Source organism: Anarhichas minor, unplaced genomic scaffold (genome assembly GCF_050575085.1).
Source record: "Anarhichas minor isolate MPS153535 unplaced genomic scaffold, ASM5057508v1 ptg000068l, whole genome shotgun sequence".
Classification (NCBI taxonomy): Eukaryota; Metazoa; Chordata; class Actinopteri; order Perciformes; family Anarhichadidae; genus Anarhichas; species Anarhichas minor.
In genome coordinates, this window is record NW_027466514.1 from 179,620 (window position 1) to 196,604 (window position 16,985).

A 16,985-nucleotide genomic window follows, 5' to 3' on the forward strand; every position below is an offset into this window, starting at 1 on the left:
CGTCCACCCCCACATGAGGCTGGTACGCAAACTGCAGAGGGTCCAGTGAGGATCTCACCTGCGGTCGGAGGTGGGCCCAGACCAGCCTCTCCATCACCTTCATCACATGAGATGTGAGGGCAACTACAGACACACAGTAGTCATCACTGTAGAGGTGTTTCCTCTCTGTAGCCTGTTACCTCTCTAACAAACTGCATTGAGTATTTATACAGTCTGTGGTATTTATACACAGTCTGTGGTATTTATACTGTGTTCTGTGTCCTGTTAATAAGCGTAGGACCGATTTCTAACGGGAGAATGCGTTTGTTATATTTATGAACTATTTGCCTCTGTATTTATATAAATGCAGATTGTGACGTCGATATTAAATAACTCAGAATATGATGATAGTTTCTCTTGAACACTGGAGTTATTGTATTCGGCTCCATGTTTCAGGTTAAACTTAAATGATGAAACTCATCAAACACTCAGGAATGATCCTCACGTGACTGAATGAAATGATCAATGATGTAAAAAGCTCTCTGACTTTAATTGTTTCCATAATAGTTATTGAGGGAAACATCAGATCATGAAAACACAAATCTTTCTAATAAATGAAGTTGTTTGTGGTCCTTTTGTTGTTCAGACTACAATGAACATTTATTTAAACCAGATGTTGAATCAGAAAACTAATCAAATATAAACTAGAGTTTAATCTGTGATCCGTCTTCACTGTTTACATGTTGAACATCTCATCAGTCCGATCGGCTGCAGCGTCCAATCACATGACTGATGAACAATGAGGGGGCGTGTCTTCTGTTAAAACACTTCCTGGGTACATCCCAAGTCTCTTATTTGTCATTTCCTCGATCCTCGCTTGAACCGGAAGTTGTTCTGCTCCTCCTTATTGACGGCTGACTTAAAGCTCTTACTTAGCTCGGAGGATCGAGGAGAGAGGAGAGAGGATGGAGGAGGGATCTCTGAGGAGACATGAGCGAGGACGCACGGGAACAGACTTCCAGGAAGTGTTTTAACAGTAGACACGCCTCCTCATTGTTCATCAGTCATGTGATATTCATATTGGAGACTACGCAGACTCCCTCAGAGACCAGCAACACTGGACTTTGGTTGGAATGTACAAAATACAAACCAGTTTTATTTGGTTTATACAATAAAAAGATTAAAGGTTACAGAAACAGATGATGTGAAAAGTAAAGAAAATAAAAGATAAAATGTCAAAAACCTCAAAAGTTCAGATCACCAATAAGCCTCGTCACACATCACACATGAACACATGAATGAAGATCAGTGAAACATGATCATCATTAAATGAACACATGATCAGTAAGAATACAAACCAAAGAATGAAAAGTTAAATCATGACACATTCTGCATTATAATATATCTTAATTGAATCAACAGCTGAGTTGGTTCTTGATCAGTAGTTTGGTTCAAACTTCTTTTGTCTCTTTTGATTTGTTTCTATGAGTTTCATCAAACTAGCACACAGTCAGTGATGAATGAAGTCAAAGTGAACAACACCACGTGAAGAACGACGCTGCATTGAACTAATCCTTCATGTGATAGTGTTCTGATGGATTTGGACATTTCTGCTTTGACGTGATGTTTATGTGCTTTATTATCTAGAATCATCCAAAACTTTGATTTCTTTTGATCTCAACGTCACTTCTCTAAGTTTGTTCATTTGTTACACGATGATCAAAGAAGATGAATTTAGTTTGTTCAAATCGAAACAACTCTTCACAACTTGTGGTTCTTGTTCCACAGATGCTGAATTTGATCCAGAAAGACTCTTGTTTGACATTCGGAGGTTTTTCTGAACACAAACAAATGTTTCAAGACAACAAAGTTCAGTTTTCTACACAAAGTCAAAGATGTTTCACAGCTTCTCTCAGACAACACATCATTTCAGGTCATTACATGGACCTCGCTCAGCTCTTTCACACATCCATCTGCAACACCACAAGTCCCAGAGAGCTCTCAACCCCCCAGAGTCCAGACCAGCTCAGGTACCCCTCACCTGCTCCAACTGCATCTACAACCACTGAGAGATCAGGTTGGTACCAACTCACATCAGCTGTGTGTGATCCTGTACACACTGAACTATCTGGTCAGCAGAGAGGAGGTTCCTCTAGCAGGAGGAGACTCTCCCTCCTCCAGAGAACACAGAGACACTGAGGGACCAGACCTGAACCTGAACCCAAAGCCAGGATAAAGAGGTTCAGTGAATGTGGTGTTGAAGGTGTGGAGGTGGATCAGTGTGTCAGAGGAGACTCTGTAGAAGGACAGAGAGCCAGCAGGACAGTCCACATACACTGCTACTCTACCAGAGGAGGAGGAGGAGGAGGAGGAGGAAGAGATGGGTGTTCTTGTCTGATTGTGATAGACATAGTAACCATCACTAGAGCATCTCAGACACCAGGACTGATCATTCTCTCCAAACACACAGTCTTTACTGTCTCCTCTCCTTCTGATTCCTCTGTAACTCACTGATATAAAAACCTCTCCTCTCCACTCGACCTCCCAGTAACAGCGACCAGTCAGACCAGTTCTACACAGCAGCTGAGGCCAGTAGTTAAACCTGTCTGGATGATCAGGATATGACTGAACCTCCTCCACACATGTCACCTTCCTGTTGTTGTCAGACAGTGTGAGGTTTCTGTGTACTGTGTTTGTGTCGAGTGTGAGTTCACAGGAATCTGATGGAGAGAACAAGACACAATACAGCTGCAGTTATTAATCTATCATGTGTTTGATGATGACATCAGAGATGTGAATGAGTGATGTCACAGTTTGAAGATGCTTTGTTTCCATGAATCAAACTCAAAGCACACTTACACTTCCTCAGACCTGGTCTGGACCATCGGACTCCAGCAGGCTCCACCCTGAAAGGAGGAGGGGGGTCAGAGCAGCATGGAGACATGGACATTACATCGCTCTCACACACACAGAGCTTTGTTATTCATGTTCACATGGAGCACTTATTATTCATCAGCTCATACTCTTTGACTTCACTGGAGCTTCTTCTGATTGGCCCATGACGACAGCTCATTATGTTCACTTATTCATGATGTATTATTATCAGTATTATATTGACCATCATCATCCATTTCACACTCAGTTTCCTCTACAGTCAGTCAGTGAATCACATGTTTAAACCTGCATCTATTGATTTCTTTGTCCACTTGTGGTTCAGTGAAAACAAGCTGTGAACACAACATGTGACATCTTATCAGCTTATAAAGTAGTTGTGTCTCACATGATATCAACAGCTGCTTCCACATCCAGCAGTTACACATCAACATGATGACTCATCAGGAGTCTTTGTGTCTCCTGATGAATGGAAGTCCACTACTCTCTCTCTTGTAGCTCTGTGTTTGGTCTCCAGCACCTCCTGAGGGAAACATCTGTCTCTTTAGCTGCTAAATGCTCCACTATGTTCACCAGCTCGTCTCTAACTGAGTCTGTCTGCTGTTTGCTGCTGAGCAGGTAGTGAACAGTGGCTTCATCACAGCTTGTTGGATGAAAACAGCTGCTGCTGGAAACACTGAGACTCAACCAAACAGGAAATGTGCTGCAGAACCAAAACTAGGAGCTAAAAGAGGCTAAAACGCTGTGTAGAGCTGCAGAGATGGAGACAGTTCTCTGTGGGTTCATCACCACCACACGACTCTTCACCATCACACAGTCAGCTGATCCGTTGTCAATATAGAAGTATTAATTGTTGATGTTTTGGTCCTGACAAGTGACCTCTTGTGTTTGTGTAATAATGACTGTTGTCTCTCAGAAGTAAAGGAGGAAGTATCCTGAAATCACTACAGCGCCACAAACCCTCTGATGGAGGAGGTCGGGGGGGATGGTTGGATGTACAAAGCTGTTCACATCCCGTCTCCTAGCAACAGTCAACACTGGTTTCTATCATCTGTAATCTGGGGGTGAAAATATTACAGTTCAAGTCCGTCTGCAGCCACAGAGCACTGCCTGTGTCCCCCTAGAACTTTGGTCCAGTCCTCAATAAACCTCTTTGGGCTCTGACACACCATGTCCACAACCAGCTGTTGGTTCTTCACTGAGCGTCTGTGGCCGACTGTCACCTGTAGTTTCAACAAGTCGACTCTTATCAGCCAGGGAACTGGCTCTCAGTGCAAAACAAACCACAACCAGGTAAAGCTGAACTCCTTTAAAACATGAAAACATTCCTATTGTGATGATTCATCAAGACGCTTTAAACAGATTGTTTCTGTCTGTTTGTCTTTTCACAATAATGTCTGGACTAAAGGGCAACACACACGAGCATCAAAACATCAACTATTGTTTGATATGAGCCCACAAACCTGCAGCGTGACGACGTTGACTCATGTCAACCCACCATGATGCCCGTCAGCGTGTCAGGATACACCACTGTCCTATTTTCTAATGTTGAAACAAGACAACGCTCCAGAAAAACAACAGTTTCATCACCTTCCCTCCCTGTTTGGGCTCATCCTGGCTACTGTTCCCTGACTACTTCTGTCTGTATTGATGGTCTGATGTGGGACACAAACAGTCTGATGAGTCTCTGGTAGTTTGAGGTCAGCTTGGTGGGTCAGGGTCATATTAACCAGGCTGACAGTGTGACAGAGAAAAGGTCTCCAGCTCTACCTCCTCCATCAGACTGATTGTCTGTGGCTGCAGCAGGCCTCTTCATACCTGAGAGTTTCCAGTCTCCAGTGTGGATCCTTCAGTCCATCAGACAGCAGGTTCACTCCTGAGTCTCCTGGATGATTGTAGCTCAGGTCCAGCTCTCTCAGATGGGAGGGGTTGGAGCTCAGAGCTGAGACCAGAGAAGCACAGCCTTCCTCTGTGATCAGACAGCCTGACAGGCTGCAAACACACAAAACAACACACATGTCACATGATCTGAGGGAACTGTGAGGGCTGGAAGGTTTATGTTTATTACTGTCATCACCAAGCTGTTTGTGTGTAAACTTTAAACTTAGTACTTAGTCCAATAAAAGTAATTCACAGGGTCACCTGAGAGTCTCCAGTGTACAATGTGGACTCTCCAGTCCTCCAGACAGCATCTTCACTCCTGAATCCTGCAGGTTGTTGTTACTCAGGTCCATCTCTCTCAGACTAGAGGACTGGGAGCTGAGAACTGAGGACAGAGCTTCACAGCTTCTCTCTGAGAGGTTACAGCCACTCAGTCTGAAGAGACAATGATGAAGAAAAATAAACAATAAGTAGAAAAGATAGCAGCGTATTTAAGTTATGATATATGAATCTAACTCTCTCTGTACTTACAGAGCTTTGTTGGAGGCTTTGACCACTGGCAGCAGCCTCAGAAGAGCCTCCTCTGAAGCAGAGTATTTATTCAGGTCAAACACGTCCAGATCTTTTTCTGATGACAGTAAGATGAAGACCAGAGCTGACCACTGAGCAGGAGACAGTTCATCTGTGGAGAGACGTCCTGAACTCAGGGACTGTTGGATCTCCTCCACTAGAGAACCATCATTCAGTTCATTCAGACAGTGGAACAGATTGATGCTTCTCTCTGGAGACACATCCTCACTGATCTTCTTCTTGATGTACTGGACTGTTTCCTGATTGGTCTGTGAGCTACTTCCTGTCTGTGTCAACAGACCTCGTAGGAGAGTCTGATTGGTCTCCAGAGAAAGACCCAGGAGGAAGCGCAGGAACAAGTCCAGGTGTCCATTTGGACTCAGTAAGGCCTTGTCCACAGCACTCTGGTAGAGATGTGTTAGTTCATGTTTGCCTCTAGAGACTTCAGACCAACGGGAGGTTGTTTGTTCTTCTGACAGCAGATTGACTCCAGAGTTGATGAAGGTCAGATGGACATGAAGAGCAGCCAGAAACTCCTGAACACTCAGATGGATGAAGCAGAAGACCGTGTCCTGGTACAGTCCTCTCTCCTCTCTAAAGATCTGTGTGAACACTCCTGAGTACACTGAGGCTGCTCTGATATCGATGCCACACTCTGTCAGGTCGGATTCATAGAAGATCAGGTTGCCTTTCTGCAGCTGATCAAAAGCCAGTTTTCCCAGAGACTCAGTCATCTCCCTGCTCTCTGGACTCCAGTGTGGATCTGTCTCAGCTCCTCCATCATACTTGACCTTCTTCAGTTTGGACTGAACCACCAGGAAGTGGATGTACATCTCAGTCAGGGTCTTGGGCAGCTCTCCTCCCTCTCTGGTCTTCAACACATCCTCCAGAACTGTAGCAGTGATGCAGCAGAAGACTGGGATGTGGCACATGATGTGGAGGCTTCGTGAGGTCTTGATGTGGGAGATGATCCTGCTGGCCTGCTCCTCATCTCTGAATCTCTTCCTGAAGTACTCCTCCTTCTGTGGGTCAGTGAACCCTCTGACCTCTGTCACCATGCCAACACACTCAGGAGGGATCTGATTGGCTGCTGCAGGTCGTGTGGTTATCCAGAGGCGAGCAGAGGGAAGCAGTTTCCCCCTGAAGAGGTTTGTCAGCAGCACATCCAGTGAGGTGGACTCTGTAACATCAGTCAGGACCTCATTGTGGTGGAAGTCCAGAGGAAGTCGACACTCATCCAGACCGTCAAAGATGAACAGAACCAGGAACTCTTCAAACCTGCAGATTCCTGCTTCTTTGGTTTCACTGAAGAAGTGATGAACAAGTTCCACCAAGCTGAACTTCTTCTCTTTCAGCACATTCAGCTCTCTGAAAGTGAATGGAAATGTGAACTGTATGTCCTGGTTTTCTTTGTCTTCAGCCCAGTCCAGAGTGAACTTCTGTGTTAAGACTGTTTTCCCAATGCCAGCCACTCCCTTTGTCATCACTGTTCTGATTGGTTCCTCTCCTCCAGGTGAGGCTTTAAAGAGGTCTTCTTGTCTGATGGTTGTTTCTGGTCTGTGTGGTTTCCTGGATGCTGTTTCAATCTGTCTGACCTCATGTTCATCATTGACCCCTGCAGTCCCTCCCTCTGTGATGTAGAGCTCTGTGTACATCTGAGTCAGAAGGGTTGGCTTTCCTGCTTTAGCGATCCCCTCAAACACACACTGGAACTTCTTCTTCAGGTTACATTTGAGTTCACGCTGACAATCTGCTGCAGGAAGTCCTGAATGACTTCCTGAATAAAAACAAATAACATCAATGAATAAATTATTAGACAAATATGTCAACATATCTGAATACATGTTGGTCCATCTCTTGAGACGTTAGTAAACGTCCCATTGATCCAGCATGTTAAATCTTTAGAGAAATCCTCTTACTGCTCTGCAGACAGTCAGCCAGCTCCTCCTGCTTCATTCTCCTCAGGAAGTTCATTGTGATCTTCACAAATGCCTCTCTGCTGCTCCTCCTCTGCTCTTCATCCTCACCGTCCAGCACCTCCTCATCCTCCCTCTGATCTAAGCATTCTGGGTAATCTGAACTCACAACCTTCTGGATCTTCTTCAGCTCGTTCTTCACAAAAGTGACGATGTTCTCCTCCAGCAGCTGGAACAGAATATTCTATGAATGACACAAACTAAAACCATGGAACCAAACATCAGATCCATGTTGGACAGACTGACGATCCACTGGTCTACAAAGTGCAGCATGGAGATGATTGTGAACACAATAGATGTAACAGTAGTTGTACATGTACAGACCATAAATATGGAGTCCAGGTGTGTTTGATGCTGCTGGGCAGACTGACCTCTGGGAACCTCTGAGCTCTCCTGGTCCTCTCTGTGGAGGAATCATGAACAATCAACTCACATTGTGTTTGTACCATTAACACAAATACAACAATCAGTTAAAGATGTTGTGTTCTGTCATGATTAGTGTTGGGCAACGATAAAAAATTTGAATCGCGATTAATCGCATGATTTTTGCCAATTATCACGACAATGTTGACTTTTTTATGATCACAGAATGTTGGACTAGCTCTGAGGAATGCACCTCTTATTGAGTCATGCTGTGATTCACAGAAATGTTCTCAGTCGTTCCTCTCTCTGGATCGGCTGCTTCTCCTGCTTTGAATATCTTAGTTGTATTTGCAGACCCACTAATCTTACTGTTGATCTTTCATTATGGAACAATATGACAGAGTTCTTATTCTTGGTGATTTTCATATCCATGTTTGCTGCTCCTCTTCCTCGTTCACCTCTGACTTTATCAAACTCTTAGATTCTTTTAGTTTGAGACAGTTTGTGAATCAACCGAGGCATGACAGAGGACTCACCTTAGACCTTGTGCTCTGGGTTGGTTTCTATGTGGATGATGTGAATCTACGAATCTACGATGTGAATCTACGTTGCTGTTGAGCCTTCGGTCAAGTCTGTGTTTGAGTCGTGAACACTGAAGAGTAGTGAACTGGTCAGTTTAGCGTGCTAGCTAGTTAGGCTATCGTGCTAGCTAACTTGGGGCAGCATTACAGATATGGCTCACGCGCTACATTTTGTGGCTGTTTTTGGTGGTTTTGGTCACGATGTTACAGGGTTCTCCCTTGAAAAGTTGTTGGCCTGGGGACACGTTGCTCGACCAGCTGCGCTCCGTCCGCGTGGGGGGAGGGGAGGGCCAAATTACTTCGGTTAAGTCAGTGGTTCTCAAACTGTGGGGCGCGCCCCTCTAGTGGGGCGCGGCGGTATTGCAGGTGGGGCGCAGGGGGAAATGCAGAATGTTTTTATTTCAAGAACTGTATTCATACCTGCAAACTTGTCGCTTTTCGGCGAAATTCGCCGTTTTGAATCAAAATATATCATCGTGTAGATCCGTAGAGCTTTTTTTTTTTTTGGGGGGGGGAGGGGGTCAACTGGCCAGCCAGCGTTTCTCAGATTGGAGTGAGACGAGGAGAAAAGGTGATGTCGTGATCTTCACAATAAAACATCTCTGATGTGACGTGTGGAGTCTTGGCCAATCAGCGTTCAGATGTCTACAGCGTCTTTCCCTCCGTTACAGTTTAAGTTCCGTTATGTTCCGTTACCGTTCAGACTTGCTGGGTTAAGTTAACGTCCACTGCATGCGGAACTTTGTCGACTGTTAACGTTCGTCATTATCACGATGTAGGAGGAAAAAACGTAACGTGATGAAACATGCAGCCCCCCCCCCCCCCTCCTCCCGTGTTCCGGTTCAGTTCACGAGGTCACTCGTTAACGTTAAACCGGAACACCGGCGCATCTGGTTGCAGGTTGTTTGTTTTAACTCAAAGTAGAATGAGATGATGATGATGAGATGATGATGATGAGGTCAAAGAGCTTCATGAAGAGGAGGCTGTCTGTAGCGCAGCTTGATGCAGGGCTGAGCTGTGAGTGGAGCTGGGCCTGGATAAAGGTGTTGCTGGGCCTGGATAAAGGTGTTGCTGGGCCTGGATAAAGGTGGAGCTGGGCCTGGATAAAGGTGGAGCTGGGCCTGGATAAAGGTGGAGCTGGGTCTGGATAAAGGTGGAGCTGGGCCTGGATAAAAGTGGAGCTGGGCCTGGATAAAGGTGGAGCTGGATAAAGGTGGAGCTGGGTCTGGATAAAGGTGGAGCTGGGCCTGGATAAAGGTGGAGCTGGGTCTGGATAAAGGTGGAGCTGGGTCTGGATAAAGGTGGAGCTGGGCCTGGATAAAGGTGGAGCTGGGCCTGGATAAAGGTGGAGCTGGGCCTGGATAAAGGTGGAGCTGGGTCTGGATAAAGGTGTTGCTGGGCCTGGATAAAGGTGGAGCTGGGCCTGGATAAAGGTGGAGCTGGGTCTGGATAAAGGTGGAGCTGGGCCTGGATAAAGGTGGAGCTGGGCCTGGATAAAGGTGGAGCTGGGTCTGGATAAAGGTGGAGGTGGGCCTGGATAAAGGTGGAGGTGGGCCTGGATAAAGGTGGAGCTGGGTCTGGATAAAGGTGGAGGTGGGCCTGGATAAAGGTGGAGGTGGGCCTGGATAAAGGTGGAGCTGGGCCTGGATAAAGGTGGAGGTGGGCCTGGATAAAGGTGGAGGTGGGCCTGGATAAAGGTGGAGCTGGGCCTGGATAAAGGTGGAGGTCAACATGGACCATTTTGTTACAGTTTTGTTGGGGCGGTGGGGCATGAACATTATCCTTCCTCCAAAGTGGGGCGCGACAGAAAGAGTTTGAGAACCACTGAGTTAAGTGAAGCTCACTTCTGCCACACAGGTGCTTTGCTGTGCTGAGTCAGCACACAGCGCGCTCTCTCACATCCTCAAGTGCAGCCGAGGTCGAATGAGGGAAATGTGACAAGACGGGGAGTCATAGCTGAGCAGCAACAAGCACACTCTGGTCCTGTGCTGACACATATCCCATGTGTGGTGGAGTTAGTGACTTTAGAGCGAGTCTAATACACTTAACAATATTTTGTCACTATCATATTCTGACATATTTTTACAGCAACTTATATTTCTGTCATCAGGTTTAAACTGGTCTCTTATGTCTCTATCCAGTGCGGTGTCCTTGATGATGAAGGCTTTGGGCATGAAACAAGGTGCCAGTACTGTGTTGAGTTAGTGTCACATATCAACATGACCAGGCCTGCTGTGTATCTCAGTATGAACCTCATGGTGACTTGTTCATGTGCTGGTTTTTTGTGTGGGGATAAAACATGCTATCGATATGAAGACTGAAGCCAAATCCAGATTTAATGTTCATGTTTTAACATAATTCTCTATATATTTCACAGGATATTAAAGGACGTTGACTCTCAGCAAGTTGACATCAACAGTTGACGCAAAGTAAACTCAACTTAGTACTGTTATAGTTTAACTCGACATATACATTTGAAGTCGTAGTTTGTGTTGCTGCATTATACTGGGAGGACTACTGCATTCATTGTTTTAGGTACCTCATCTTGATCATGTTGTTTTATTGTCTTTTGTTTCAGATCAATGAGGAGTTCAGAAGAATAACCACAGTTCATCTGGAGCGAACCTTCTTGTCGAAATTGGACAATTGCACGACCAACTTTCTGGAGATACTTGGGACAAAGGGCGGAGCTGCAGGAACCAAGACCCATGCTGGATTCACCCAGCCTGGTAAAGTTTAGATATCATATATTAACATTATATAAAATGATGTTGGGCTCATATACACTGAGAATAGATACACAATGACGCATTTGAACACATTCAATAGTTTCCTCCACTATTGTCCTTTTTTGAGAACACATCAGACTCGATGACGTAAAAATGAACATTAGTAAATTTGAATTTCAAAGATGTCATTGAATCATGAAGATCCATGGAAATGCAACACAGAAAGGCTTCACTCCTGACGATGTGTTCGTCGTCATGGAGGGAAGAGAGGTTCTTGATGACTGTCAAAGTGTGGCAAAGGCCCGCCTTCTGCTCATGGGCTTCATCTGTGTATCTAAGTGTTGTCAAGCAATACCCATCGTATCAAATTAAAAGCGTTTGTTAAATGACTAAACGTTTGTGTTCTTAAATTTCTTATTGGCAGCACTGATTTAGAAATGTTTTGTCTGGCAATGCCAACCAGATTCTATATGTTGGTATTTGTGTGTCTGTCAGCAGTGACCTCTTTCACCAGTTAACAAGTAAAGCTGCTGCAGTTTAAAGATGTTGTGTAGAAGCCTGATGTTAAGACGATTTCATTAAATAACAGTAGCCCAGTTTAAAAAATGCAACATTCATATTTGAACAGTTGTGTAGAGAAGTAGTAGATAAAAGATATATTGTGTAAATATTACTTAATATTTCTCAATAGAAAAAGTAAAGTAAAGCGAGTTAAATATACATGAAACACTGAATTGATTTTACTGGAGTTTTGTAATTAGATGCAAAGGTAGCCTGAGTAAAGATTACTATCAAAGGCTAAGTACATTTTATGTCTAAGGGAGAAATATTCAAGTAAAAGTTAAAAACAATTCTTACTAGTAAGTAAATTTAACTTGAGAATTCCTGAGTGAAAATTGTTACCTAGCTTTTTTCAAGTAAATGTCACTTCTTTTTTTTTCAGTGTAGTTCCTACACCACACCGTACTAACGGGCCTTTGCTGTCCGGCCCCTCAGCTGTGGAACTCTCTTCCTGCTAATCTAAGGCCGGAACGTTCAGGTTCCTCTTTAAACCTCTTCTGAAGACTCACTTTTACTGTTTGACTTATTTTACATCTGACATATTTTATTTATTTAAATCTTATTTTACTGTTTGATTGTGTTTCTTATTTGCTTTCACGTTTTATTGTGAAGCACTTTGTCACTTTATTTTGAAAAGGTGCTATTTAAATAAAGTTATCATCATCATCATCATCATCATCATCATCAGTATGAAATTCTCACCTTTCATCAACAGAGTGGCGTCCATCTTTGAAGTATATAGGACGACCCATAGACCGGTCACTCTTCATGGACACACAGCTGGGTTCAGGACCAGATTCAGGTTCATGTTCAGGTCCAGGTCCAGGACCAGGTCCAGGTCCAGGTCCCTGATGGATGCTGGTCACATGTGTAGAAACAGAGTCAGTGAATGAAAGACTTTGAGTCATGGACAGGTAGAGATGGTCATCTCACCTCTGAGCTTTGGTGTGGCTGGTCTTAGAGGGAGGGACTCCCTCCTCTCTGTCCTCACACTGATTCATAGCAGAGTCCACACCTTCACACAAACACAACAACATTATTTCTCTTCATCATGACAAACACACACAGCTCATTCACCTCAATACTAAAGACACTCATGGGACAGTTTCCATGTTGTTGTCACTCTGAGCTGCAGAGTCCTCTCTAAGAGATGACGTTCACAATGCTCTTCAGTCTGTTGGCTTGTTTGAAGACGAGAGGAAGACTCTTCATCTGGCTTTTTATTGGCCTTTCTTTGGGGATGACGTCACTTTTCACTTCTATTTGAGTGACTTTGAAAAGCTCTTCAACGTTTGAAATGTTCCTCTGTTTCCACGTCTACTACATCCAGTCAGAGCAGGAAGCAGCTACAAACAGGAAGAAACGTAAGCTGTGAACGTGCTTCAGTGTTTGTAAGATAACAGACTGTCAAAGTAAAAGCAGCTCTCTAAACTCTCTGTGTCTCCTGGAGGTCTGACAGTAATCTAGTAGAACACGTTGGCAGAGGAGACGAGTGAGGAGTCCAGAGAAAAGGACCGGCAGTGAATCCAGAGGCTGAGAGAGGAAAGTGGGCTCAACTGGCTGTTAGTTGAACCCTTCAATGAAACACTGTGAGCTCTCATCTGCAGATGTTTACTGATGTGTTGTCACAATGTAGTGTGCAACCTTTATTGTGACATGTCACCTGTTCATAGTTCATAACTTTATGATCTTTTGATCACTTTTCACTGTAAAGGTCTCAAGAGCAGATTGATCGGATCTGAAGTCCATCAGGTTAAATCTCTAGGAGTTAAAGTACGTTAGTAATAATAATAATAACGATAATAATAATAACGATAATAATAATAACGATAATAATTATAAGAATCATCATCATATAATCATAATGATAATACTTGTAATTATAATAATCATCATCATCATCATAATCATCACAGTAATAATAAATATAACCACTGAGTTCTGGTTCTAATCTAAATGAAGTTTCATAGGTACCGTATGACGTCATCGTCCGCTCTAAAGCTACCGTACATCCCTCCAATCAGTACTTCCGGTCCGGATTTCAAAGTAAAGCATCGTGTGTCTTTTAGTTTACGTTAAGGAACAGAAGAGTAACTTAAGATCCTCAAAGTCTCTTAAAGTCAGGACGAGTCAAGACTGGCGACACATTATTTTTGTATTTGTTTAACAGCAGACACTCTCTGTGTCCAAATGTCCTTCGGGACAATAAAGTCATCTCTTGTGTTGTTTTCATAAAAACACACAATTCAACTGAGAAGGAAATTAAAAAGAAATGTATTGATTATAATAAATATTTTTATTATTATGTTTACTGAAGTATAATAATGTTCTTATAGCTCGTGTTAGAAGTTAAACAGCTCATAATTCATCTCTAATATCTATTTTATATTAACGTGAAAACATCTTCAAACTACTGGATTTATTCAAGTTCATCACCAAAGCTACATTTTACAGATGACATGTGAACACATCAAGATAACGTCATAATGTACCTTCAGCCAGTTCTCATGTTCACTGAGCAGAGCCTGAAGGCATCATAATGTAACTGAAGTGAACCTCCTGTTGGTTAGCCGTTAGCGGTGCTGCTAACGTTACTAGCTCTCCTCCCGTTGGTTAGCCGTTAGCGGTGCTGCTAACGTTACTAGCTCTCCTCCTGTTGGTTAGCCGTTAGCGGTGCTGCTAACGTTACTAGCTCTCCTCCTGTTGGTTAGCCGTTAGCGGTGCTGCTAACGTTACTAGCTCTCCTCCCGTTGGTTAGCCGTTAGCGGTGCTGCTAACGTTACTAGCTCTCCTCCCGTTGGTTAGCCGTTAGCGGTGCTGCTAACGTTACTAGCTCTCCTCTGATTGGTTGTTTACAATGAAACATGATCACAGATCAGAGACTAGGAACTATAAAGGTCTTGATCACATGTTTCTCACTCAGTGATGTCACGAGGCTCTGATCGGTGTTGACCGTTCTTTCATTACTGTAGTCTGATGTGTTTCAACAACTCAAACTAATCTGACTTTACACTCATTTAACAAACTATGTCTGGTTTTGGTGTTAAACGGGTTCAGAAGGAACATTCCATGTAGATTTAATGAGAACTGTTTTTAGCTATAAAAGCAGAATTACTAGAATTCTAACAGTTAAATAATAATGTGGTCCACTAATGCAATCTGGATAAGTGGCAGGAAACGGATGTACACATAGATAATATTAAAAACCTGAAGTTACAATATCAATATAAATATGTAAACAAGATGTATTGTTGTCAAATATACACAAGGCCTTTAAAGACCAGTGACAAATTCTATATTTAATTTTTCATGAGTTCAATAGAATTAAACACATTTTTAATGTTCTCAAAAGCATTTCGTAACTCTCAGACAAAATAAATACATTTGAATATAATGATTAAGTTTGAAGCTGGTGAGCTATAAACAGCATTTCATCTTTAATCTTCTCTGAATATAAATGTCCTGTAGGAGCTTGTACTCTGAGTAGCAGCAGTAACAGAGCTGACGGTGGTACAAAGTTAATGTTTTATCAACGCTGGTAAAACTTGTACTCGTGTTGTTTTTATAGCCGTTGTAATATTTATCGGAGGATGATCTAACTTCCTCGTTCACCTTTAGTCTGATCTTCAAACCCTTCAGTCTGTTGTTAGAATCATAAAAGGCATCAACATGTTTCTCAGTGTCAGCATCAATGATTTACACTGTAGAAGACTTCACAGCGTTTTAAAGCAGATTGTTTAGAGTTCAGCATCATGATGAAACACTTCCAACAGTAACCTCCGTGTCATTACTCACCTGAGGTGTGTGTGCTCGTGGGTTGACGGTCTCCCGTCACAGATTCTACTGGTGGAATAGATTGTGTTCAGCTCAGGTCAGCTGGTGACTTTGGTAACAAACAGTGATTGTGTTCCAGCTGATCACCTGAACAGTCAGCAAACACCTGAGGAGTAATAATCAGTCTTTACTCATCAATCTGACAATGTGGACTTCTTTACAATTACACACGTTTGGTTGTTTTAATTGATATTCCAGTTGTTTCTACTCACCAGGTGAGATCCTCTGTGCTGCCATCTGTGACGTTAAAAACTCCCCAATGAAGCCGGACTCACCTGAGTCAACCTTTGCTCTGTGTGACACTCACCTGATATCAGTTAATGTTTAACAAGCTGCACACACACTAAGAGGCCTGCTGCAGATCAGTACGTCACATTGTTAATAACACACAGTGGGTTTATTCCACCTCCAGGTTGGAAGCATGTTTCATGGAGCATAGACCTATAGAGTCTACTGAAGGTAGTAAATCCTTTAAGAGGTTAAACCATCCAACAAGTATTACTGCTTAAGCATACAGACTCCTGATCTCATGAAGTACTTCTTGTTTAATGATGCTACCATCTGGCTCCATGTCCTGGTTCTCATATTTATATTGTATATTGGAACCAAACTCAGGTGGTGTAGTAATCCTACACCAGAATGCCACGACAACTATTCAAAATAGTATTATTGTGCATAATGTATGTATGCTGACAAGAACAGGAGAATGCTGAACAGAAATGTCAAAGATATGTTTTTGGAGAACTTGAGGAACAATGTCACCTTTACCAGAGTCAGCTTTATTAACAAAGTACTGTACGTGTTCACATACAAGCAATTAGTTTAGTTGTTGTTGCTCTGAATGCACAAAAGACCAACAGCATGTTCAGACAAAACCTATAACCTGTCTATGCAATGACATCAGTACTGTGTACTAGCAATCATTCAAGCAGTACTTTGTAAAGGTGTCCTGTTGATGCTGGTAAGGCGTATACATAGTGCTTGTTAGCCATGACCAAAGCTAGTGAGCTACAACAACGCACCTGATCTGAAGTAGAGAGCACATCTTCTTCACATCTGATGAAAGATCAACAGTTGTCTTCTTTTGCTGGAACATATTCTTCTCCCTGGTGCTACACAGAACTGCTCTTTCAATATATATGTATATAATATATAATATATAATATATAACATATCTGCCATTTTTTCCCCAAAAATCTAAATGACCACTAGCAATTGGAAGGACTAAACTATTTCCCAAAATCCCAATCCTACGTTCATTGTTACGCAAAAGTAAAAGCAAAAAGTGAGTTGGTCATTTGAGAGCAGGACTGTAACTTGCAGCAGAGTTCTTTAGACATAAGTTATGTCCAGCCGCCCTGATAACATACCCATTGACAGTCAGTCACTATCAAATCTGTCAGTTCAGGTAATGCCCTCATAGTTTATAATAAATACATAGAGTAGATAATGTGGCTGCAGATTTCTGAAGGCCAAAATGAGAACGCTTATGTAAATACCACTTTTGCGCTATTAGTTGTTGATCAAACTTACTGACTAGTTAGTTCGTGGAGTTCAAATTAATCGTTTTGTTTTCTTACCAACATGTTAAGCTAGCATTACCTCGCTCAGCTTGGCTG

General features: G+C 42.9%; 1 protein-coding gene and 1 long non-coding RNA gene across 2 annotated transcripts; both read right to left on the minus strand.

Annotated features, from left to right (window-relative positions):
- Positions 1-1,102: 1,102 nt before the first annotated feature.
- LOC142934365 (protein NLRC3-like) lies at positions 1,103-12,371 on the minus strand. The gene is made up of 8 exons (XM_076078917.1): positions 12,235-12,371; positions 7,623-7,701; positions 7,242-7,467; positions 5,284-7,099; positions 5,014-5,187; positions 4,690-4,863; positions 2,839-2,885; positions 1,103-2,699 (listed from the first exon to the last, which is right to left on the minus strand). The coding sequence occupies exons 1-8, from the start codon at positions 12,300-12,302 to the stop codon at positions 2,104-2,106; spliced, it is 3,180 nt and encodes a 1,059-aa protein (XP_075935032.1). The 5' UTR covers positions 12,303-12,371; the 3' UTR covers positions 1,103-2,103.
- Positions 12,372-12,376: 5 nt separating this feature from the next.
- On the minus strand, positions 12,377-16,454 carry LOC142934369 (uncharacterized). The gene is made up of 4 exons (XR_012947719.1): positions 15,579-16,454; positions 15,328-15,472; positions 12,466-12,547; positions 12,377-12,390 (listed from the first exon to the last, which is right to left on the minus strand). It is a non-coding gene; the product is annotated as an uncharacterized LOC142934369 (long non-coding RNA).
- Between the last annotated feature and the right edge of the window lie 531 nt (positions 16,455-16,985).